This window comes from Cherax quadricarinatus, chromosome 16 (genome assembly GCF_038502225.1).
Source record: "Cherax quadricarinatus isolate ZL_2023a chromosome 16, ASM3850222v1, whole genome shotgun sequence".
Classification (NCBI taxonomy): Eukaryota; Metazoa; Arthropoda; class Malacostraca; order Decapoda; family Parastacidae; genus Cherax; species Cherax quadricarinatus.
Genome location: NC_091307.1, coordinates 14,845,831 through 14,871,990, shown reverse-complemented (window position 1 = coordinate 14,871,990; position 26,160 = coordinate 14,845,831). Strand labels below are relative to the sequence as shown.

The 26,160-nt window shown below is 36.5% G+C and overlaps 1 protein-coding gene across 39 annotated transcripts in view; it reads left to right on the top strand.

Annotated features, from left to right (window-relative positions):
* The window catches only part of LOC128688941 (titin-like), a 297,841-nt gene that overhangs the window by 137,384 nt on the left and 134,297 nt on the right, over nt 1–26,160 (top strand). For 29 of the 39 annotated variants that reach the window (XM_070085579.1, XM_070085580.1, XM_070085586.1 and 26 more), the window contains 9 exons: nt 1,605–2,225; nt 2,414–3,025; nt 4,469–4,673; nt 5,407–5,633; nt 6,913–6,993; nt 13,790–13,947; nt 18,167–18,296; nt 20,789–21,775; nt 22,387–22,467. In XM_070085579.1, coding sequence (XP_069941680.1) covers nt 1,605–2,225; nt 2,414–3,025; nt 4,469–4,673; nt 5,407–5,633; nt 6,913–6,993; nt 13,790–13,947; nt 18,167–18,296; nt 20,789–21,775; nt 22,387–22,467 — 3,102 coding nt within the window. The remainder of the gene's footprint in view (nt 1–1,604; nt 2,226–2,413; nt 3,026–4,468; nt 4,674–5,406; nt 5,634–6,912; nt 6,994–13,789; nt 13,948–18,166; nt 18,297–20,788; nt 21,776–22,386; nt 22,468–26,160) is intronic. The other 10 variants (XM_070085610.1, XM_070085608.1, XM_070085607.1 and 7 more) reach the window with 2 other exon arrangements.

Here is a 26,160-nt window from a genome sequence, read left to right as displayed (position 1 = left end):
CTACTGCCCTGATGGATGGTGGCTGCTGCCCTGATGGATGGTGGCCGCTGCCCTGATGGATGGTGGCCACTGTCATAACAAAGCGGCACAAAAAGTCAGTCAGTCAGTCACCTCGTGTACGGCATGTTTAATGTCATATTCGTGCTGTACATTTCATGCTAGCTTTTAAAATACAAGGATCACTAGGGAACAAGATTTGAATGGGCTCGAAATGCAGCACATCAATAGTGATATTTTACGCATATTTATGGTTTAGGGCCCCGTGGCCTGGCTGACAAGGCTCTCGCTTCACATGCAGAGGGCCCGGGTTCACTTCCTGGTGGCGTGGAAACATTTCACCATGTTTCCTTACAACTGTTGTCCTGTTCACCTAACTAGTAGGTACCTGGGTGTTAGTCGACTGGTGTGGGTCGCATCCTGGGGACAAAATTGAGGACCCCAGTGGAGATAAAACAGTCCCTCGATGACACACTGCCTTTCTTGGGTTATCCTGGGTGGCTAACCCTCCGGGGTTAAAAATCCGAACAAAATCTTATCTTATATTATCTTCACTCTTAACTGGCAGTGTTTACAGAATGATGTAGTAGCCAGGCTTACGTTCGGTTGCAGGTACTAATGGCAGTTTGTAATATGCACAGATGATCAAACTAAACGTAAAGTACGTGATCAGTCCTATGATTACTTTGCTGAACATTATGTGCTTGATTGTCCAATTACCTCCCTATGTGGTATGTCAAGGTATCTTGTGTAATGAAAATAAGATACCAGACATCAGCAGAACCCAAATTTGCTTGCAGCAGATAAAACAGGCCTAATTCCTAGGCCTGTTTATTCATTATGATCTTGCACTACCATTCGATGGCAAAATCTGAATCAAATATTGTGGCCTTCGCAGAGAAAGTATAGGTTTTGATGAACTTTTTTTTTGGATAAAAATAAATGCAATATCAGCAGTTTTAGAGAAAAATAAAAAAACCTGTTTTCAAAGTTTCAGAGAAGTTTGAGGGAATTTTTGACATGTCTGAAATTTTTGTAATGTTGCATTCACTTTAATAACCAGTGTGAGTGAATATTGCTGCCAGAGTCAGTCATCTAGTTCATCTTGTGGGTTATGCTTCCCTGGATGATGTATAACTAATGTGGGTTTAGCATTTCCACATTAATATAAGATATTCACAGGGAAATGCTAAATCTGTAAGGGTCATGCACCACCTAGAAAATGGGTAGTCAGGCATGATCTGAGAAGTGGAGAGTATTTCCAATTTTGTGATTATGTCATTTAGTTGTAATCACAGTATAGCCATGATGGAGGTCACAGTTTTTATGAGCACTAAGATTAGAATTTGTTAATAAAATATCATTAAACATATCATTGCATATTATATATAAAGCAACTTAATTGTTTGATTTGCTAGAGTTGCAGTATCTGTAAGACCTCTGCTATTTTTCATGTAAATCTGCACTGGGCTTAAATGTTAACAAATTTAACTTTTGGAATGTGGTGGAAGTACCATGTTATTTTGATATCAGTATTTGCCAGAGAATTAAGCTGACTTTATAAATGAAACACAGTAATCACGATTAATGTTAAATACATTTTACAGCACGAAAAGACAAGCCTCGTGGGGAGGCACCTAAGTTCCTAGAGCCATTAAAACCACTCAAGGTTCAGCATGGCTCAAAGACAGTGTTGGAGACTACGGTCAAGGGAAAGCCCACACCCAAAGTCCTGTGGTATCATCTCGAAAGGGAAATCGCCCCATCTTCAGAATTTGTCCAAGAGTTTGACGCTACAACAGGGCATGCTGCTCTTATCATAAGTGAAGTTTTCATTGATGACAAGGGGCTGTATCGATGTGTTGCTATTAATCAGCATGGCCAAGATGAAACTGCTGCATATGTTACTGTTGAAGATATAGAGATGCTTGAGAAGAGTGAGCTACGTCAGGCACCGCGGATCACTCGTCCCTTGCAGGCTCAGATAGTAAAAGCTTCCTCTCCCCTTGACTTGAATGCCCGCTATGAAGCCTTCCCACCACCCACTGTCAAGTGGTATCATCAAAGTAAAGAACTGAAGCCGTCTCGAGATTATATTATCGAACATATCGACGACGAAACGAGCCTCCATGTTGAGGAGGTTTTCGAAGACGACAGTGGAGAGTACGAAGTCAGAGTCTTCAACGAAGTTGGAGAAGCAAGATCTGTTGCTACAGTCATTGTGACAAGTAAGTTTAACATATCTAACTGTGTTTTATTTCATTTCAGAAGCCGGCATTTTTTTTCATTTTTGATTATTATATTAATAGGTTAGGTTTTTAAGAAATCTTCTTGATTAGATTTTTCACAAGCATACCAAGTCGTACTTTTAAGTTCCAATGGCAAAGATTTTTCTCGATACTTAATGTTTCTACAGAACCTGAAGAGGTAATTGAAATGGAACCTCCGAAGTTCATCAAACCGTTGCAGCCTCAGATTGTTCCTGAAGGTGAGGTGGCCATTCTAGAAGCAGAAGTTACTGCTAAACCACAAGCAGAATTCATGTGGTATAGACATGGTATACAGATAACAGCGGATGAAGAACTGGAGGTACAGATCACTAGTGAAAATAATAAAAGCTCTCTTGTTCTTGGGGAACTATTTGAGGATGACTCTGGTGATTATACAGTTTCCGCTCAAAATCCAGTTGGCCTTGCATCTTCAACTGCTACATTACTTGTTGAAGGTGAAGGTGCAGAAGAAGCAGAGCCACCTTCCTTCAATCCTCCTCTGACTCCCATCCGTGTCATGGATGGAGAGGAAGTTCGCTTCTCATGTAAAGTAACAGGTAAACCAATGCCCAAGCTGACCTGGTTCCAGAATGGGCGACCTATTGGTCATCATCGTGAGGTGCGATTGACACAAACTCCTGATGGCCGTGCTGGTCTTCAGATACTTGAAGTGTTTCCTGAAGATGCAGGAGACTACACTTGTATTGCAAGGAACAAGGCTGGAGAAGCAAGAACTACAGCTAATCTTGCTGTAGAATGTAAGTATTAATGAAGTATATGCATCATACTGTTTGATACAGTAAATAGCAGCGCCTAAGTTTTAATTTTTAGTTTATTTTGTTAGTCGACTGTATGGTGGTAGTAAACAAGTCCAATGGGTTATGGTTTTCTGTTCACTGTATGGTGTCTCCTGAATCTGTTTCAGAATGAATTTGTTGTTTTTCCCGTACCTAACTTTGCCAGAACACTTGTATTCCCACCACTGTAAAACTCATGTTTGAAAATATCAAAGACAAAAATATATACATATACTATAGCATCTGCTTTATTATGTAACTTCAGGCCCCATGAATGAACAGAATATTAGTAGTTTTGTATCATAAGTTAATAGTATACAATACCAACAAGTTGATAAATCTTATTGCTGAAACATTTCACCTGTGCTACAGGCCAGTGATACAGGCTTCATATTTACCTGGCACAGGAGATACAGCGACCACTAGGACAACGGAATCCAGCATGGGGAAGCCATCATTCGCTGTTGCTTTTTTAACTGAATACAGAGGAAACTTTTATGCTGGAAGCTGTTTCCAGTATAAAAGTTGCCTCTCTCCCTCTGACTGAAAAAGCCTGTTGTGCAGGCGAAATGTTTTTAGCAGTACAGATAACCAAGTGTTGCACAAGTGCCTGACTCATTAGTAGTTATGTAGACAAAAAATTATTCAGTCTCTCTCCCTCTCATTTTCTGTCCCTATCATTTTCTCTCACTCTTTACTTTACTCTCCTGCTTTCTCATTTCTCTATTGTCTCATCCCCCATCTCTCCCTCTCTCATGCATGAGCATTTTGAAGCCAGTATACACAGTGTTGAAGCTAGCTCCCATGCACGTATTGAAGCGCACACACAACAAGCATGTATTAAATACAGAACACACAGCATTTTGTCAAAATACACATTGAAACCAAAACACATACTGCTTTTTTTGTTTATTCATAAAGAAATGTGCTCATACAGTGCTGTACAACCAGGTGGACCAAACATCAGAAACAAAAACCATCAGTCTGAATAAAAATTTTTAATCTGAATCAAAAGCATCACTCTGAATTAGCAGCATTCAACTTAAACAATGAATTATTCATAAACATAAGAACTGAGACTGGAAACAAAATATTGATCAGAAATAAAATCATTGGCATGAAGAAAAGCAATGATCTTAAAGAAGAGCACTGATCATAAACAAGAGCAGAAATCTTAAATAACAGTATTACAGAGATTTATTAATCATAAAAATTACTGCATAATAGCATATTGGTCATAAAAAATGTTTCACACAAATACAGTATTGCACCGTATTAAAATAATAGCTAGTAAAATAAAATATATTTTGTATCATTAGTGAGTCCACAATACAGGCATTTCTTAAGCGTTTTATAAACATTTTATATCATTTAAAAAATTTAAAAGTTTGGAAATTTTTACAGCCTACGAATACCAAGCTGACTCTGAGGCTGCAACGACAACTTCAGTGTCCGATAAAAATGTATTTTCTGGCCCACCATCGGAGGAAGATGAAACACTGGAGATAGAGAAAGACACTGATTCTGAGACATCTGAGGCGGGTTCCTCGCCATATTTCTGCAACAGGCTAGAGGAGACAATAGAGGTTATCGAGGGATCCACCGTCAGGTGAGTATTGCATTAAATAACTTAATTTTAACAGGCCAGAATGGTAATACAAAAATTACTGGAGAATGGTGCCTTGTGTCATTTCTTTTATTTCTTATGCACATATGTATTACGTAGCATATATAGAGTAATATAAAAAAATTGCTTTGAAAAAAGCAAACAGAACATTAATTTGCCAAAGAAGCTTTTGACTGTCTATCACGAAAGGTAACTGGTAGCAACAGACATATAAAGAATATACAGGTGCTGCTTATGGGAAACTTTTATTACCTATACTACTGTATTTAGGAGATTGTCTGCTCACCAAGAGCTTTGTCAATCCACTGAGGATTGAAGAATGCATAGGTGCCTTCTTTGTACATATGTAAGCTCTTCCCTGTAGCTATTTAAATAATTATAAATTAATTTCCTGTCTCTTTAAAATTATTGATCTAATGCTGTGCAAATTTCTGAATAATAGAGATGCACTAAGTAAACCGAACTAATAACTAAATTAATGCTAAGAAACAGTTTCAAGTGTCCAGTAGAAGCATTTATACTAACAAATATACAGCATATCTATTTTTTGTTACATTTTTCATCACAGTAGAGCTGCATTAAGATACATGTAGCATATTTAGTATACTATCTGCAAAATATATTTACTGTGCTTGCCTTCTAAAAAATAACTGAACTAATTTATATTCAGTGTCAAGAATATACATGTCATATATTTATGGATATTTTTCATTAGATTGCTGGTTAAGGCTACTGGGTATCCACGACCCACTGTCAAGTGGTATGCAGATTGTACCCCAGTGGAAGTATCAGAGGCTCTCACCCTAGAGACCTATGAGGATGGAACTGAAGCCCTTACAATTCCGTATGCAGTTTTGGATGACTGTGGGGAATACACTTGTGAGGCTATAAACAGGAATGGTGTAGATACCACTGTGACAAGATTGGTTGTTCTTCTCCCCGGTATGAGTTATAACCTCATTTTCACTCTCGTGTATTTTTAGCACATGAATTCAGTTTTATTTTTTAAATTGTAAATCTTTCTATTCTGTCAGTATATTATTGATTATCTATTTCATAAAGTTTATCAAAGATATATATTATAATATATATATATATATATATATATATATATACATATATATATATATATATATATATATATGTACAGTGGACCCCCGGTTTACGATATTATTTCATTCCAGAAGTATGTTCAGGTGCCAGTACTGAACAAATTTATTCCCATAAGGAATATTGTGAATTAGATTAGTCCAGTTCAGACCCCCAAACATACACGCACAAACGCACTTACATAAATACACTTACATAAGTGGCCGCAGTGGGAGGTGATCGTAAAGCGGGGGTCCACTGTATATATATATATATATATATATATATATATATATATATATATATATATATATATATGTATATATATATATATATAATATATATATATATAATATATATATATATATATAATATATATACTATATATATATAATATATATATATTATATATATATATGTATATATCAATTCTATATTTATAAGAAAAAAAATTTCAGTTCTCTATAGTTTTCATATCTTATTTAGTTGATTTTTTATAATCAATAAATCATAATATGGTACAAATGATAATCTATAGATAAAGTATGTGTATCTTATCCTTAAAATCTCTTAATTATATGTGGAAACAGCGATGCAGAATTTTTCTGCATATCTGATTCCCATTTTCTTCCAGACATTTCCAACGCCAGCTTGTTCTCCGCACACTGTCTTCGGGAAATATAAAATTATCACTTTCTTCTCTTTACAGTCACTACTTTCACATTCTGCACCATAACACTCACACTGCCACTAACCCATATTTTACAGTGTAGTGCATATCTGCATCATGAAGCTTTAATGAAACCATAGGCCTCTACAAGAAATTTATTTCTATTTATATGTTTTAATATGCTTAACGTGTTTTGCTTTCAGCACTGGTGAAATTGTGATGTTATAATATCTTTTAATGGAATGACCTTTGAAAATAGAGATTTCCTTAGCTTTTGTTCTTAATGCTATAAAGTTATGAAATTTGGTTTCTTTCCATTTTGCTTACATTCATCAATCTATTTCTTTTGGAAAGCTTTAAATTTCTTGCTTTCAGTACTGTTTATGAATTGTTTAGGAGTGATTCGTTTAATAGTTAATTTCATCTCTAAATATTTTTATTTACTAATTTATTTTCCTACAGAGCACACAGAGGAGACATCAAAATCCTATCGCAAACCAGAATGGGTAACACGCATGGAAGACCTCAAGCAGGCCATGTCAGGTATAGTGGAACGCTCTCGTGCACGTAGGAGTGGATCTCAGCTTCAGTCTCAATCCTTGGATCCATCAGAAAAGCCAGTGTTGCAGTCCTCCCAGTGTGTGTTGCCAACCTTTTCACCTGAGCTACAGTCTTTACCTGTGTCCCCACCCATTTTACAATCTTCCATTCCTGAACCCTCTCCACCCCTGTCAGTGAAGCAAAAGCTTTTGCAAATTTCCCTTCCTGTAACATCCAGTATGTCCTCATCCTCATTTAGAAAATTTGTAAATGATCAATCTTCTAGTGACATACAGTGTGCTTTGAATAGCAGGGTTACTAGTTCCTCTGTCACCAGCATGTCTGTAGACAGCCTTGAAAGACCCTTAGTATCTTGTGATCCCTCATGCATGAGCAGTCAAGACACCATCTCGGAATGTGACACCGAGTATGGCTCCCAGACTGATATAGAGCATCAGCGTAATATGCAGCTTATTGAATCTCAGAGTGATCGCTTAGCTCACATTGAAGTGGCAAGTTCTTTGTCCACTGGTGATCTTTCCATGGGTAGTGATTCAGTGTTTATTTCTGAGACGGACACCATGAGTGATGCAATGAGTCGAAGCCCCAGTATTCACATGATAAACCCAAACTACTTTGCAGAAGACCAACATAAACTCATGATTTTAAAGTCTCAGCTTCTTAGCCCAAATACAAAACATGTTCATTTTAAATTTGATGCTGACTCTCCTAGTACTTTGTCTTCAGATGAGCAACAGCCTGAGTCACCCAACTTTGCTCAAGCTGTACTATCAAATTATTTGAGCTCACATCGCAATTCAATATCTCAGGTAATTGAAGCATTAAGTTCACTTGCACAAGCTGATATTACAGCTGAAATTGAAATGACAATTGAGCAAAACAAAAAGCAGAAGGTTTATGAACCTCCTCAGGAAACAAGTGTTACAAATTCTACATCTTCAAAAATATTGAACTCCACATCAGTACCAGTAATTGAAATTACTGAGCCAGTGATGGATATATCTTCTCAGCAGACAATACCAAAAGAATTACCAGAAGCTGTACAAAAGTCAGACATGAAATATTTACACGAGATGGAGAAAAAAAAGGAACATAAGCTTATTATTCAGGAAAAAAGTGAAATGTCAGTTGAACATAATATTGCTAAAAACAAAGGTGATGATGACATTGAAATCTTCAGCAATGATACACTTAAAAAACAAGAGCAAATGTTGAAATCTAAGTCAACACATTTCTTAGAACCAGAGCTTTTAGGTCATCAAAAAGACAATGAAGCTGAAAAAGAATCCTCTCCATCATTAGCAATGAATGATCCCTCTTCAGTCAAAATAACTCCGACAGTAACAGACACAGTTTCCAAGGAAATACACAAGTCTATATTAAAGAACACGGGAAACTCAAAAAAATCATTTCCCCAAACACATGTTTCTCCTGATAACGTGAAAGAAGGGGCTAAAATTATTCGTCAGCTTACACCCATCCTAAGGAGAAAACCATTGTTGAAGAGAAAGGAAACCATGGTGTCCTCCTCAACCAATAAACACCTTGTTGAAAGGGATCCACCTTCAAGAAAGAAATTTTTACCTCAGACAGAGCCAAGGGACATGAAGGAAGAAAGTTCATCGATATCTAAACAAAGAATGCAAAATTTAAAATCTCTGTACAAGCCATCAGAACAATCACAGAGACATGCAATTAAGTCTCAAAATAGCATTCCAAAAGAGAGACTTCTTATTTCAAATGAAAATGAAAGCCCACAATATGAAAAAGCAGATAATTCTTATATACCACATCTTCCAGTAGCTCGAACTATCAGATCTACTAGTTTACCAACTAGTCCTATTCCACTGAGAAAAGAACGCCCTTCTCCACCAAATAAGTTACCTTTACTAATGTTACAAGAATTATCGTCAGACAGTTTGAGGGACTCTAGAATTCCTAAACAGGGTAGGTCAAATGAATCTACTCCAACTTCAGCCCCAAAACTAGTGCATAAATTTTCACCAAACTTAGAAGAAAATACCAGGAAAATTCCTCAGTCAGTGTCACGAGAACACTCATTTGACAGTTTACCAGATTGGACAATAAGTCCTAAGAGGAATGTTTGGAGTGAGCCAAGCTCTCCTTTGTCAACACCACAACTAATAAGGAAAACCTTTAAGCAAATACATGAAAACACAAAAATCCCAATGCCTGTGTACCAGTATTCATCAACAGAGGATCTTGAAGATCTGAGCCCACAAGAATCTCCAAGTAAGCCTCATGAAAAACGTCAGCGAAGTTTAATTCGACCTCCTAGGGCAATGTCTGTAGATAGAGCAATGGATTTTACTTCAAGAAAATATAAAGATGAGAGCCCAATGACTTCAAGAACATCTTCCAGGACTCAAAGTCCTATACCAGTGTCTCCAAGGATTCAGAGCCCTACACAAGATAGAAAGACTTGTACAGCATCTGTAGGAGCTCGAAGCCCAACACTTGGTAGAATGAAAACTTCAATACCAGGAAAAATGTTCAGTGCATCTCAAACTTCTTGCAGAATGAGAAACACCAGTTCACCTCCAAGAAAAAATCTAAATCTTGGATCATCAACAAAGTCTGCATTAAGTCCAGATTCAACACATAAACAAATGCATACTTCAAAATCAGAACAAAAAAAATCACAGAGTCCATCTGCAACTCCAAAAGTTTTGCAGAGTCCAGTTTTGACTTCTAAGAGAGTTCAGAATCCTTCTCCACTAAGTTCTTCATCTGATTCTGTTGATAGCTTCAACAAAACTGGTATGCTCCCAAAAGTTCCTTTTTCTGAATTTTGTCTTTCAAAGGAATCTAGTATTAAAATTCCAAGTCAAAAATCATCATCCCTCCCAGAGTACATATCTGCTTCAGACTCTGAACAGCACTCAAGTTCTATAAGTAGTAGCAGAAAGAAGTCCTCCAAGCACTCCAAAAGTGGTGGCATGAAAAGGGCTGATAGTCTTGAAGAATTTCTACTGCTTGAGAATGAATGCATGGATTAGCTACATGTAGAGGAAGAGGTAAGGCCAGTTATATTTTTGCTTTTTTGCTTGCTTTATTGTTTACAAGTAGATTATACTGTACAGTATTCACATAAGATCTTTCAACTTCCTGTGAATAGAGTGAGATATGTGAAAGCCCTTGAGTTTTCTGAATAATGTATACAAAAGCGATTGTATGTAATTGGTATTTGATTATTAATCAAGAAAGTTCATGAAAAAACTTCTGTATATACTGTACGATAATCACAGCACCTGTTTATGTATTGTTTCTTTGTAATAATGTAAGCCCTGCCCTTTGTCCATATTGTAACAGAACTAAAGTATGTGTCATTACATTACCATTGTATTCCTATGCCTTGCTGTTTTATCATGTCCACATCACTATGTTTTCACATGAATAAATCACCTCAAGAACTATATTTAATTTGACTTAGCTATTTATCTCCTGATATTTTGTACATTTTGTTCCCCAGATTATTTTTTTACAGTTTGAAAAATCAGTGATAAATGTTTTCATCTGACTATGTTTTAATTTATGTACAATAGACAACTACCTTTTGTGTCAGTTAGCTTTCAGAAAAACAGAGCTATATGTGATAACACAATGGGTGGAGTCAACAATTTATGGTAAAAATTGGGTTACATGCCATGACACCTCAAAAAAAAAAAAAAAGACATTAAAGGTTTTTTTCAATTTGTGCAAGCTATACTAAAAAAAAAAAAAAAAAAAAATGAGCTGTGTCATATGTTGTACCAGTATCCAAGAAACATAATATAAATATATAAACTACAGTGAGCACTATTTTATGCCAGATATAAAATATAATGAAAAAGAAGGTTCTCTTTGTTTGATTAGTAACCCAGAATATCCCATGAAAGCTAAGCAGAATGTTTTATTTTGACTGGATTCTTAGGTCCTCTCTCCTCAGGTACAACCCCCATCAGCTTATGTTCTGGATATCTGTTTACTATTAGGCGAACAGGAGCAGCAGGTGTCAAGAGACTTGCCCATAAATCATGTTTTGCCCAGGAGTTAAATCCATACTCTAAGATAGCTATGAGACACCTTATTGTGCTAATGATTTCAGTGTACAGTAGTGTAATGCAAATTAAGATAACAATTTTACTTAGTATAAAATAAATGTGGTATATTAATGTATTAATTCTAATTATACAATACAGTGTAAACAGTGTAAAAACTAAAACTGAATGGTAACATTTTATGTGAAGTGCATTATTATCACAACCATTAATACTTTACTGTAAAAGTGTAAGTAATGACAATAAAATATGACAAACTCCTGTAGTCCATCCAAGTGTGTGGGAATCAAAGATCTGAACTGATTCAGCATTCATTTGAGTAAAAAAATATTTAGCATTTCAGTGTTAGTTAAGGCTGGTCCTATAGTGAATAGGCTGCAAATGCTTATAGACAGCACAGTTAATTTTCAGAACATTTAGCTGGAAAAAATTAAAAGATACGTACCTGAGCAGGTGTCCATTGCTGATGAAACTTATTTGCATTAAATAAAATCCCATAGAAAACTATTTATTCACTGAAAAGAAAAGTAATGAGACTTTAAGATGGCCAGGGAGCACCTTGACCAAATTGTAGGTGGCAATGGAGCTGGTGGTTTAAGCTTAAACCAATGACAGTATATCATTCTGAAGTACAAAGGGCTATGAAGAGCATGAAACCTTATCAGTAATATGGTTCCCAAAACAAGGAATCTTGGACAACAAAGAAACTGTTGGAAGTTTGGTTATTTATCCATTTTCGATCAGTTGTTGCAACATAATGTGAAAAAATCATTGCTCACAAGTTTTGCTTATATTGGATAATTTAACCCTTTCAGGGTCCAGACCCTTGATCTGAAACTTGTCCACAGGGTCCAAGAATTAAAAAAAAATTATTTTCTCTTATGAAATAGTAGAGAATCTTTTTCTGAAGGTAATAAAACAAATTTCAGCAATTTTGCCAACTTTGACTCCAATTTTAGGCCAATTACATTATTCCAGTCAACCAAATTCTTAGCTATTTTGCTAGTATTAATTCTATTTTATTGATGGAGTACAAGAAATTGCCCAGTCAACTAGTTCAACTACCCAATAAAGTGATCGGAAATTGGTAATTTGGGCAATTTCACACAAACTTCAAAATATTCCAGTTTCAAAATAGGGTCCAGAATAAACAATGCAGGCATTCCTGGCACTAAAATAATATTTTCTCCATTTATTAGTTGTTTCCAGGCTTTACAAATGAATTCCACTTTGATTTTTTATTCATATAATGAATTTTTATTCACACCAAAAATAGAAGATTTACTGTTATGCAGTTTTGTAATAATTGTATAAATAATATCAGCGCATTCATGAACGCACATTAGACCCACCAGCTGATGTGTATTGGATGCATGACGTCATTTGTTTACTCTTGAACATCAGCAAAAATCTAACATTTCCACTACTTTGATTTCAGTTTCAAGCCATTTTCATTACTAAAACCAATGAAAATCATCTCTATTTCTGTAATATATGTTCCGTTCTATCAAATGAGACAAAGAAACCTGGAATACAAATGTAAAAAACATACGAAAATACACCACAAAGTCACTGTTTGAATCCAAAAATATGGTCTCAGTTGTTTTTCTCATTATGCACTGCATGCTGCAGGATTTGTTTTATGTGGTGCACACTTACCACATAGATGCTGAGCTCATGGCGTAGAACTACGGCTTGGACCCAGGCTTCAAAGCCGTAGAACTATGGGACGGACCCTCAAAGGGTTAATAAGGCATCTGTTACATTTTATAACCTTGCTGAATATGTTAAGGTTGAGTTTCTTTCCAGGAATACAACACTGCTGATTCAGCCAACAGATCTAAATGTGACAACCTTATGTAAAAGTTATTTGAGCACAGTAATCTCCCAACTCATCAGATAATCTAGATACATAAACCAGTGATCATATATTATGGGAAAAATTATATTTAATTGTGAAAGAAAGTTGTCTATCACAATGAATAAAGCATGGAAAAGTATCTTGCCTGGGTTCAGTGTACAGTAGTTTCAGGAATGAAAAAAAAAACATCAAAGTTTGCAAGACATGAGTCGAAAGACATTGAGGAGGAAGGTATGGGTGAGTTGTTGATAAAGACCGTTCTGATAAGTATTTGATATGTGTGAACTGCACATCAGTTATCAAGGATGCTGATACAGTATTAAACTTGCCTCTCAGGAAGTGACTCTGCAATCATTGTCAGAAAGAATAAATATAAGAGGGTTGTTTGTAGCCTTTGCAAGATGCTTTCTAGACTAATCACGTAAATCTTGACTCATTAAAGGTGTGAAATTTTTTTTTGTGTTGCCAGAAGTTTTACGGAAAGAACAGAAAACCTTTACAAACAAACATAATAATATTTTCTGACACAACTGTTTTTGATCTTAAATGACAGACGAGTTTTAATCTTTGTGGAATTTCCCTGCACATTATACAACCTATACATGGCATTTGGTTTTTACATGACTTTTCAACTAACAAATGGATAGATATTATAATTCAAGAAGTACTGAATTTAAACTTTACACTGTAGCCATCCTTACTTAGACATGGTGAAAGTATGATAATATTATACAGAGACAGTAAAAATTATTTAACTATGCCACTGCATTATAACATTTCACCCTGCAGTATTTGTTTGGTATAAATATGCATCAGTATTTTATGCCAATGAAATTTTTCATAATTTTTCATACAGGTGAACCTACTAAACCAAAATTTACACAAGAAATTGTCAACTCACGAGTACGAGAAATGGAAACCATTACATTTACTGCAACCTTTATTGGTAATCCAAAGCCTGAGATAACTTGGTATCATGATAACAAGCTTATTCGCCAACATGCATCATATCAGGTAATGCATTTATTTGTAATTTTATTTTTTCTATGTTTTAGCACCCAAATTTACTTTACAGTGGAACCTCAGCTTATGAGTGCCCCACTATACAAGTTTTTCAGGATATGAGCAGTCGCTCGGTCGATTTTTTGTTATTGGATATGAGCAAAAATTCATTATCGCAATGTATTCTGTTGTTTTTACTGCTTAAGACTATAACTGCAACAGAAATAATAGTATTTCTTACCTTAAGTTGTGGATGCTGGTGTTTGTGGATGATTGTGAAGAGAGTGGAGAGTTATGTTGTGGTCCTACTGGGCTGAGGTGGATGGTAGAGGTTCTGGTACTGAAGTCGATGATTGTACTGGAGTGTGCATAAATTCTGTAATGAATTTCTGTTCTATTTTTACCCTGCAGTACATTATACAACTGACAGTAAGGCATCAGCTGCTCTAGACACCATTTCAGGGTCCTCTTCAGTGAAAAAGTCTAACTTTAAGTCATTCAGTAAGTGAATCAAGTCAGTAAGTCAGTCAGTCAAGTCATTCAGTCAGTCAGTCAAGTCATTCAGTCAGTCAAGTCATTCAGTCAGTCAGGTCATTCAGTCAGTCAGTCAAGTCATTCAGTCAGTCAAGTCATTCAGTCAGTCAGGTCATTCAGTCAGTCAGTCAAGTCATTCAGTCAGTCAGGTCATTCAGTCAGTCAGTAAGTCATTCAGTCAAGTCAGTAAGTTATTCAGTAAGTCAGTCATTCAGTAAGTCAGATGCTGTGCCCAGCATCTCTTCTCCACCATCAACTGCCAACATTTCTTCTCCAAGGTAAATGCTGTAGTATGTACTACACAATTTCTTTACATTATTTTCCTTATGAAACTATGTAGTGATCTAATGCAGTTTGCCTCACGAACACTCAGTTTTCTGTTATAATAAGAGCATGGGAAGGTATGTAGTCAGGAGCAGGAATGGCCACTGCAGTGGCCCTATAGACTCCAACAATAACAATGGTTGCTGTGCCGCCTCTGCCACCACCACTAGCCACGTACATAATTACAAAGTATTTTATTCATTCTAGTGTATATATCATGTTTCTATGTTATTAGAAACATAACTTAAAGGAGGAAAATTGACTCAACATACGAGCAAATCAGGATACGAGCAAGGTCATGGAACGGATTAAACTCGTAAGCCAGGGTTCCACTGTATTTGATTAAAAATGTTTTAGCATAAAATTTATTTTATATGTGAGCAAAGTAACATTTATGAAGGGATTCAGGGAAACCGGCAGGCCGGACTTGAGTCCTGGAGATGGGAAGTACAGTGCCTGCACTCTGAAGGAGGGGTGTTAATGTTGCAGTTTAAAAACTGTAGTGTAAAGCACCCTTCTGGCAAGACAGTGATGGAGTGAATGATGGTGAAAGTTTTTCTTTTTCGGGCCACCCTGCCTTGGTGGGAATCGGCCAGTGTGATAATAAAAAAAAAATAATAATGTCTGAAAAATGTTTTTATATGTTAAATTGTATACTGTACACATTTTTGTTTCCAAGAACTATGGATGGAAGGAGTTGTAGGAGAAAAATCAGGAGAGTTGAGAAAAAGGTGTGAAGGAGGTTTAAAAAGTTAAAAGGCTTTACTGTCCAGCAAGCATGATTAAGCATGTGAGAGTGGAGGAAATTGATGCTTGGGATATAACATGTTCTTGTAGTGTGATGGTAATATCTTTGATAGATGCAGGGAAAGCAGTTAGCTGTGCTTGAGTGTTATAGGTGGGAAGCACATTACAGTCCCTGCTCTTTAACACTATAGTTTAGTGGGTCATTGCACTGTGGTGTCCTTGTACATTTGGAAAGAATTAGGGAGTGAGTGAGTGAAAAGTAAGGGCTATGACTCAGTTTCAGAAGCTTCCAAATAAGTAAAAATTCTGAAATTCTGTTCAAATCTGAAGAAATTAATTGACAATTTTTTTTTATAAAAGAATGCCTTCCAAAATGTTGAATACTAAGTGAGCTCTAAAATTTAAATATGTCAAAGAATGAAAAATAAGTTTATTCTGTAATTTACCCCACCTGCATATGAATTATTTTGAATAAGTGCTGTATTTCCAGCAAGCGTGTGTGAGCGTGTTAGATAGGAGTGAATGGAGACAAATGGTTTTTGGGACCTGACGAGCTGTTGGAGTGTGAACAGGGTAATATTTTGTGAAGGGATTCAGGGAAACTGGTTAGTCAGACTTGAGTCCTGGAAATGGAAAGTACAGTGCCTGCACTTTAACCCGTTCACTGTCCAAACGTAGATCTACGTTCTTACCGCTAGTGCTCCAAACGTAGATCTACGTTTTATTTTTCCTGCCTCCAAATTTGGCATGATTGCCCTAAGATGCCTGGTCAGCATAGAATGGGTCTTAACCCTCTGTGTGCACAGTATTAAAAAAATCTGTGACCACTTAGCACCTTGTGGGAGCACCAGTTCAATTGAGTGCCAGTTAGAGCAAACAACATGGCAAACACCAAGGATTCACTGATGTGATATCTGATTAACACTCCCCTTTCAAGAGGAAAGTGTCATCCCACCAGAATGTCCTATAACCTATGTCCTAAGTAAAAAGAAACAATTCTGGAACTGTAATTTCAGCAGGCTGGCTGGCCAGTTGGCTAGCCGGTGGCTGGCTGGCTGGCTGGCAGCTGGCTGATTGGCTGTCTCTATCTCCATCTGTCTGTCTGTCTGCATCTATCTCTGTCTCTTTGTCTCTATCTCTGTCTCACAGGAACACATACGTAAATACAATTATACAGTGTAAATTATGTAGGATAACCCAAAAAATCCAGACAGATTGCTATACTGTGCTTGTAGATAGTGATTGTGTGTAATACCAGTTGGCTCATGAGCTCTGAGACAAGAAAGAAAAGCTAACAGAAACACACAGGCAGACAGAAAGACAGACACACAGACAGAGAGCTAGACAGACATAGAGCTAGACAGACAGACAGAGAGCTGAACAGATAGACAGAGCTAGACAGATGGACAGAGAGCTAGACAGATATAGACAGAGAGCTCAACAGACAGACACGTTTGTGTGTAACAGTGAAAACAAATAAAGCGAAGGCTCATCAAGTGTCACCACTGTCATTAGTGGAGTGATAAGATAAGATGACGCTCATCAAATGTCACCACTGTCGTTAGTGGGATGATAAGACAACGCTCATCAAATGTCACCATTATCAGCAGTGGAGTGATAAGATAAGAGAGTGACACTTACATGATGCCTCAAGGGAAATTATTATTATTATTATTATTATTATTATTATTATTATTATTATTATTATTATTATTATTATATACTTCCATGTATCCAAAACATTGCTGGGCCTATAAATACAGTGTATATATTTCTAGACAATAGTATGTGACTAAGGTAAGTGAAAATGTTCACCTGTCACTGTGTTTGTGACTGTTTGAGTACTATTTCAGTGCCTAATATTAGTATCAGAACAAAGATTGGCTATCAGATCACAAGAACTACTATAAATAGTAATTATCAGATCATAAAAATTATATAAAATAATATAAAAATGAGAAAAAAAGGTATATCAGCAACACTTCTGCAAGTGGCAGGAATCCATGTTGCCATCAGATGAACATCAAGGGCCAACTTCACAGGCTCATATCTCAGTAAGTACTGACCCTAAAATTTTTTTTTCCTATGACACATAGAAAAATGCACTCTTTATTTCTATAAAAAAAAAAAAAAACGATTTTTTGTTTTTCGAAATATTTGGAGCACTGGGCAAGAGAACGTAGATCTACGTTTGGACAGTTAATGGGTTAAAGGAGAGGTTTGGGATATTGGTATTTTGGAAGGACATATAAACTGTTGTATCTGAGTGCCTCTGCAAAGACAGTGATTATGTATGAGTGATGGTGAAAGTGTTGAATGACAATGAAAGTTTTTTCTTTCTTTTTAGGTCACCCTGCCTCAGTGGGAAACAGCCAATGTGTTAAAAAAAAAAAATCTATTTTACAGCTCTGCAGAATTTAAAGAGGAATCTGGAGAGCCCTAGAACCTCATATGAGACAGTGTGTTATGACCAGTGGTTAGCATGTGAGGCAGGGACTCTGCAGCTCTGATTTGAATCTCTCTTTTATATAGTATTCCAGAGAATATCTAAAATAGTTTTTCTCATTTTTTCTTCCCTTTGTTTGGTAATAAATTATATTTACTTAAAGCTTTTAACATTTTACAGATGAGAGTTCGCAATGACAAGGCAATTCTAACCATTGTCCAAGCCAGACCTGAAGTCAAGGGAGAGTACTCATGTCGTGCTGTCAATTCTGTTGGTGAAGCATTCACTAGAGCTCGGTTGGAAGTCATTGGTAAGTGAACCACTTTGTATACTGTATACCCCATCAAACTCTGCTAAACCATCGAGGGCTTGCTTTTCAGAAGAATGAAAATAAGTGTATTCAGAGGTTACAGTATCACTTTAGAGGTGTTTGACTGTAATAGGATAGGGAAAGGAAGAATGGCATGTAGTCTCAACTTATCATTAGAGATATTAATCCCAGGTGTATTGCTTAGTTAAGTCTTTTTCCCAAATAATTATGAAATTAAAACAGTTGAAATGAATAATTTAATATCACTTACTAAAAATACTAAATGTTAAAAATTAATAATTAAAGATATGAAAGATATCGAATGGTTTTTGGGACCTGATGAGCTGTTGGAGTGTGAGCAGGGTAATATTTTGTGAAGGGATTCAGGAAAACCAGTTAGCCTGACTTGAGTCCTGGAGGTGGGAAGTACAGTGCCTTCACTTTAAAGGAGGGGTTTAGGATATTGGCTGTTTGGAGTGACTATCTAAACTGTCGTATCTGAGTGCCTCTTCAAAGACAGTGATTATGTATGAATGATGGTGAAAGTGTTGAATGATGATGAAAAGCTTTTTCTTTCTTTTTGGGTTTTTCTTTCTTATTGGGTCATCCTGCCTCAGTGGGAAATGGCTGACGTGTTAAGAAAAGAAAAGTAGTAGTATAAGTGAGGATGATGTTGGAGTAGCACAAGGAGGCAAGTTAGTTGAGATGATTTGGTTATGTTGAATATGGGGGATTGTAAAGAATGAAAAAGATATATGATACTGCTATAGAGGGCTAGAAGCAGTCAGTGCAAAAGATGGGAAGTACAATATTAGTAATTGCCAGTGGTGGGCACAGCTAACCAAAAAGTTAGCTTCGCTAACTGCTAATCCGCTAACTAAAAAATTAGCTCCGCTAACGCTAAACCGCTAAATGGCCAAAAAAATTAGCAGAAGCTAATGCTAAACGCTACCCGCTAAGTTTTTCACTTGAATTCAGATTCGGTTTAGTTTTTTGTCCTTCACTTTTAATTTTAAGAATTTTAGAACAGGCCTGGAGAGCTTCCTAATAAGATATAGAATGTCAAGGTCATATGATGATCAAGGTCGCTAGTACGAAAATAGCGATTGTTTAATTTTGTGATGTAACATGCACGACCGACAAGGACACACTTGTTGCTGTACTGAAGCCCCATAGCACCCAAACAAACTGAGTTAGCTTATTTGACTTTTCTTCGTTAGTTCCAGTTATTACAAACAAGTAGTTGATAATCGTGCTTAAAGTTGAAACCCTGAAGCCACCTTATCACTGCACCAGCGATACAGCCATACAGGTGCACACAAATAGTTCTATGAACAAATGAAATCAAACATCAGTTTAAATCCAACATACACTTTATTTACTGTACAAAATGCATAGCATGGCTATCATGCCAAGATCACATGATGGCTGGGCTGATTGTTACTCAGGCTGGGCCTGCTCCATTGCTTTGATGTGATGCTGGTTGCCCTTCATGAGCATCAGCCTCTCAGAGTTTCCATCTGACAGGGTGGCTTTCTTGGCCCTCAAGATATCTTTGCCTAGAGAGAATAGGCGCTCAACTGCAGCACTGGATAGGATGGCGGTGTTGTACTTAATGCTTCAACCACAGCCGCTGCAGACTCCTCAACAACACCCTCAGGTGGAACAGAAACGTCTCCCCTGTTCATAATGATAAGTGACAAAGCACCCTGGTGATCGATGATACTGTAAGACTATAACAGTGCTGCTCAGATGCTCCTGCTGCTGTGTTGACAAGTCACGTTTACACGTAGTCAGCCAATAGCATGCTTGACTGACTGTTGGAGAAATGCCCACAACAGACAGAAACAAACATGTGCACCATTGAAAAGGCATTGCTTTCTGACTACCAACACCATGTGGACTTTTTTTAGTGGACTCGAAGTTAGCGGAACTTTATTTAGCGGAAGCTAATCGGTCCGCTAACGGTTTCTGAAGTTAGCGGAAACGCTAATCCGCTAAACAAAAAGTTAGTTCTGTGCCCACCACTGGTAATTGATTCATTTATTCAGAACAAGCATATGCATGCAATAAATAGTCCCCCATATCCACAGGGGACTATGTTCCAAGACCTACCATGGATACCTGATAGTAGCAAACCCTATATATGTCATTTTTCGTTTAAATGCATACCTATGATAGAGTTTAATTGATAAATTACACACAATAAGTAAACAATTATCACTTTTTGAATGATGGGAAGCACTTCACGACTTTTCTTAGGCTTTGAAAAACTGCCATCATCACTACTTTTGTGCTCTGGTCTCATCATTAAGCAAAATTAGGCTTATTTTCCGGCCATGGTAAACCATGGATAACTGAAACCATGAAAACCAAATCAGTGGATACGGGGGTTCTACTGTACTGCAGATTTACAAATTTGTCTAGTAAGGTAATATACAAAAGATTTTATATGTATAAACTTAATTTTTTCTTGGATTTTCACTCCTCAGAGCTAACGTATGAAGAAAAGATGAAGATATCTGATGAAAGATATGCAGCTGTTCAAATTCAACATGCAGCAGAGCACATGAAAGAAAAAGAAAGAGAACGTGCAGAGAAGCAGAGGCAGGAACACCAAGAAGCTATGAAGAGGCTTAAACAAGAAAAAGTGGAGCGTTCACAGCAAATAGAAAAAGAGCTAGAAGAAGCTAGGAAGAATGTTTGGAGGCCAAAGATTGAAGAAAAGAAAGTAAAGGTCTTTAAAACTCCCAAAGATCGGCGAGTTGCTGAAGTATACACAAACTGGAAATCTCCCATTGCCCTTGAAGAAAATTATCCAGAAATTCAGCCAAGTGAATTTGCACCAAACCAAATCCCTGGTGTCAAGTGCTTTGTCAAGGTTTCAGAAACTTCTGTTAAGGGTGAGGAAGTTGTCCGAGAGGTTGCACCTCAGTTCTTTGAAGATGAGCAAGTTATCCATGAATTGGCTAAAGTTCATACAATGTTGAAGAATAATGTTAGGGTTAATGAGATTTGGTCAATGTTCCGAGCTGGTGAGTTCAAAGCTCTTCAGCAGCCTAGCATTCAAACTGCTCTTGTTAAGATCTGTGAACATATTGGCCACCAAAGAAATGTTTCTATTGTACTGGCACAAGAAACTCAGGAACAGGCTGCAAAGCATCCTGTTGGTCTCAAGGCTTTCCTACGTATGGTCAAGCATGCTAAAAATATCAAACCAGAAACTCTCTTCAAGGAAGTTATTCCAAGGGAGATGGGCAAGTTCTCTTCAACTACTCAGGAGCTGACCAAGGTTTCTCAGATGATAAACCAAGGAATCGAAACAGAGGAGATTATTGCATGCTGTCAAGCTGGAAAGCTACCAGCACTGAAGAAGCCAGAGACCCAACAACCTCTTATCAACATTGTGGAGAAACATGGCCACTCAGTCATGGTTGCACAGGTGTTGGTAGAGGAGGCTTACCGTGATGCAAAGGAAGGTAAGAAATGGATAGATATTCTAGGGTCATTTGTGTATATGAAGCTCTGCAGTAATTAGTATTATTTTACATGAGTATGCAGCAGTAAATAGATGAGTTTAGACATTAACTCTCTCTCTCTTGCTAAGACTTAAGGAGAGATTTAAAAGAAAATACTGTACATAAAAAAGGAACATTAATTTCATGATTAATTTACTGTTAAAAATTAAATCATACAATTCACACTGTGTCAGAATAACACTAAGTATAATTTCTTGATTGTCTTCCAGTTATTTTACAGATATTTTACAAATCAGTTTCAATAACATTTTCTTAAGATTTGCAATACAAAGCTTACAAAATTGGGTTATCATTAGAATTCTGACAGTGAAACAGATAAATAAAATTTATAACCTAGTATCTTGAGTACAATTTATAGTTTTCATACATCTCAGAAATAGACATGTACAATATGTAGCTAAGTTAATGTTAGTTAGAAACAGTACTGTATTTGTGAACATTAGCATAGAGAGTAGAGTGATAGTAGTGTATTGAGTTAACAAGAACAAAGGGAGTGTGTAGGTTATTGTAGAGTTAACGTTTGATGGGCTATGCATGCATCGTCCCAACAGAGAGAGTGTTGGCAGAGAGAGCATGGGAAGTGGTACATGAGCAGGAGATGGAAATGGCTCAGGTATCCGAGATCAAGACAGGTAAGCCAGGACCACTTAAACTGTTAAAGCTTTCCTCTTACATCTTCAGTGAGTTTAAGTATCAGTGCATTCAGTTCCTGATTATCTAGTGATCCTATCATGTTTTTTAACTTAAAGCATGTAATGGATGAATTCCTAGAGGGTGTTCCAGTGGTCAAATGCCCCCATGGGCTGATCCATGACCAGGCTTCATGGTGGATAAGGGCCTGATCAACCAGACTCTTACTGCTGGCCACATGAAATCCAGCATATGAATGAAGACTTACGACATTAAAATTTAATTAGGAAAGGCATTTGCATATCTTACTATCTGAGGGGATACTCAAAGCACAAATGATTGGGCTTTGGCTGATAGTAGTCAAATTACCAATGCCCAAAATGCAAACTTAATTTAGTGAAATTTTAATATAAAAATTACGAATCTTGCTTTTTCTTTCAGTCTTGCTTTGTAAAAGTGAGTAGACACTAAAATGGGAAGTAAGAATTATAATTTTTATCTCTGTTGCCATTGGTATAACTTTTGAATCCATGAAGAACAAAAAGGCACAATTCGGTGACTGGAACAATATACAAATAACCTCCACACAGGAGAAAGAAGCTTCTCCTTTGTGTGGGTTAATTATGTATTTTGTTTTGAATGTATCACTAAAGGTAAGTTACCTTCTCATTAATTAATATTTATATATCTATGTTTTGTGCATAAACATATGGATATTCTGAAAATCATTACTGGTACTAGATTTAAAGAATAAAACTACTAAAATATACAGTGGGATAATAAGGAAGGAGATAACCAGGAACTGAGTGTTCTTCCAATAATCTGAACTTGATTACATAGCACTAACTGCTTCACATTTTCCTAAGAGTATCTTGGCTTTAACTTATTTCTAAAAAAAAATTTTAAAGAACACTGCATGGAACACCATTAATGGTATTTCATTCTTTGGTTTAATTATTTTTATTCTTTATTCATTTTAACATTAAAATACATGCTGTACCATGACAATAGAAATTATCTTTTCAGAACATTTACTACACTTACTGTATCAAAAAATCCATAGCATCATACACATATAAATCTGAAATTGTGCTGTACAGCAGGCTACTTTATATATTAGTAATGACCAACTTTATGTGCATTTTATGCATAATTTTGAGGGTACAGGTTATTTTCAGCATACCTTGCTTTTGTTACTCAATTTTTGTTTCCAAATATTATTAACTGGTAAATTTTAGCTCATAAACACATAAATTATTTAAAATAATTTATGTGGTGAAATATGGTATTGTTAAACAACAAAAAAAGGCACAATACCGTGACTGGAATGATACACAAATAACCCGCACATAGAAGAGAGGAGCTTACGACGACGTTTCGGTCCAACTTGGACCATTTACAAAGTCACACTAATGATCAGTAGAGCAGGATGGGTATATATATGTATAGGCAGGAAGAGGTGGTGGTGGTGGTGGTAGTAGTAGTAGTAGTAGTAGTAGTAGTAGTAGTAGTAGTAGTAGTAGTAGTAGTAGTAGTAGTGGTAGTAGCAGTAGTGGTGGTAGTAGTAGTAGTGGTAGTAGTAGTAGTGGTGGTGGTAGTAGTGGTGGTGGTGGTGGTAGTAGTAGTAGTAGTGGTAGTAGTAGTAATGCTAGTAGTGGTAGTAGAAGTAGTGGTAGTAGTAGTGGTGGTAGTAGTAGTGGTAGTAGTAGTGGTAGTAGTAGTGGTAGTAGTAGTGGTAGTAGTAGCAGTGGTAGTAGTGGTAGTAGTAGTGGTGGTAGTAGTGGTAGTATTGGTGGTAGTAGTAGAAGTGGTAGTAGTGGTAGTAGTAGTGGTAGTAGTAGTGGTGGTAGTAGTGGTGGTAGTAGTAGTAGTAGTATTGGTAGTAGTGGTGGTGGTAGTAGTGGTAGTAGTGGTGGTAGTAGTGGTGGTAGTAGTGGTGGTAGTAGTGGTAGTAGTAGTGGTAGTAGTAGCAGTGGTAGTAGTGGTAGTAGTAGTGGTAGTAGTAGCAGTGGTAGTAGTGGTAGTAGTAGTGGTGGTAGTAGTGGTAGTATTGGTGGTAGTAGTAGTAGTAGAAGTGGTAGTAGTGGCAGTAGTAGTGGTAGTAGAAGTGGTAGTAGTAGTGGTGGTAGTAGTGGTAGTAGTGGTGGTAGTAGTAGTAGTAGTATTGGTAGTAGTAGTGGTGGTGGTAGTAGTAGTGGTGGTAGTGGTGGTAGTAGTGGTGGTAGTAGTGGTGGTAGTAGTGGTGGTAGTAGTGGTAGTAGTAGTGGTAGTAGTGGTGGTAGTAATAGTAGTAGTAGCAGTGGTAGTGGTAGTAGTAGTAGTGGGGAATAAGGAGGACGAGCCAGTCAAATACAAGGAAAGGGGAGCACTGCAAGGAAGCTAGGTGCCCACAGAGGGAGAGCAAGTACACAGAGGTAGGGAAGAAGGGGAAGTGATGAAATGAATAATGAAGGAGCAGAAACACAAAACACAAGAAAGACAACCCAGAGGAGAAAAAGGGAAAGAGGAAAGGGGAAGAGGGAGAAGAAAAAAGGAGGAGGAATCAGGTTAAGTCACGGGTGTTCTGAAGTTTGGAGCATTTTACAATGTAGTGGGAGAGGAAGGCATCTACAGAGACAAAGCCGGTCCAAATTGGACCGAAACGTCGTTGTAAGCTCCTCTCTTCTATGTGCGGGTTATTTGTGTATGGTATTGTTAATTAAATTCACTATGTAGTAGATATTTACTTTTTTATTTGTCTAAATACTGAACCATTATAATTCATGCCTGTTTCTGTGCACAAAATATTTTAAGGTTATTGTTTTAGCTTCAACTTTTATAGAAAATCAAGTGTAATGGAACAAAAGCATCTGTACCCAGTTCATATCTTTAAAAGTACAGAACTTTAAGTTATCTGTCTTGTTCATTATGCTTATACAGTACATGCACTGTATTTAGTATACAGTATATCAGCTGTAGTTATAAAATCAAACATATAAATTCTTACATGAATTTTACTTTATTTCTATTAATATTATTTCTGTTTTCTAACTTCCATTATTGACTGGAAAAAATTATTATTTATTGACATTTATTCACCACAGCTTGAAATTTATACTGCACAGGACATTTATATATATACATGTATATATATATATATACAATATTAAATATTTAATTATTTCCATTTATTTGAAGATTTTTTTTTTTCAGTTTTAAAGGGTATTTTTTTCAGGATTTATTTTCATGTCACATGTACAGTACACTAATATTCTTAGGTTGTTGACACATTACTGTGGTACAATATTATACACTACAAAACACAGTTCATATATAAAGGCACACTTAATATATTCTTGAAGCTCAGACTGCAGAAAATATTAAAAACCTGTAAGTGTTACAGCAGAAAAAGGTGGACTACTGTGAGCATAAACTTTTTTCATTTAACTACAGATAAGTAATTTATAAACACAAACACATGTATATATACATGCAAATGCACACATATATACAAAGCTACAGAATATGCAAAAAAAAAAAAATCAGATTGCAGGTTAGCAGTAGCTTCTAAGCAAAATCATCCAAACAAAGATATAGCTTGTACTTTAGTGATGTTCTAGTAGGAAAAACATCTTATTTCTGAAGAAACTACAGTTAAACCAACTCAGGTAGATTTTCACTGTAAACCCTTACATGTTTCAGAAGGAACAATACCA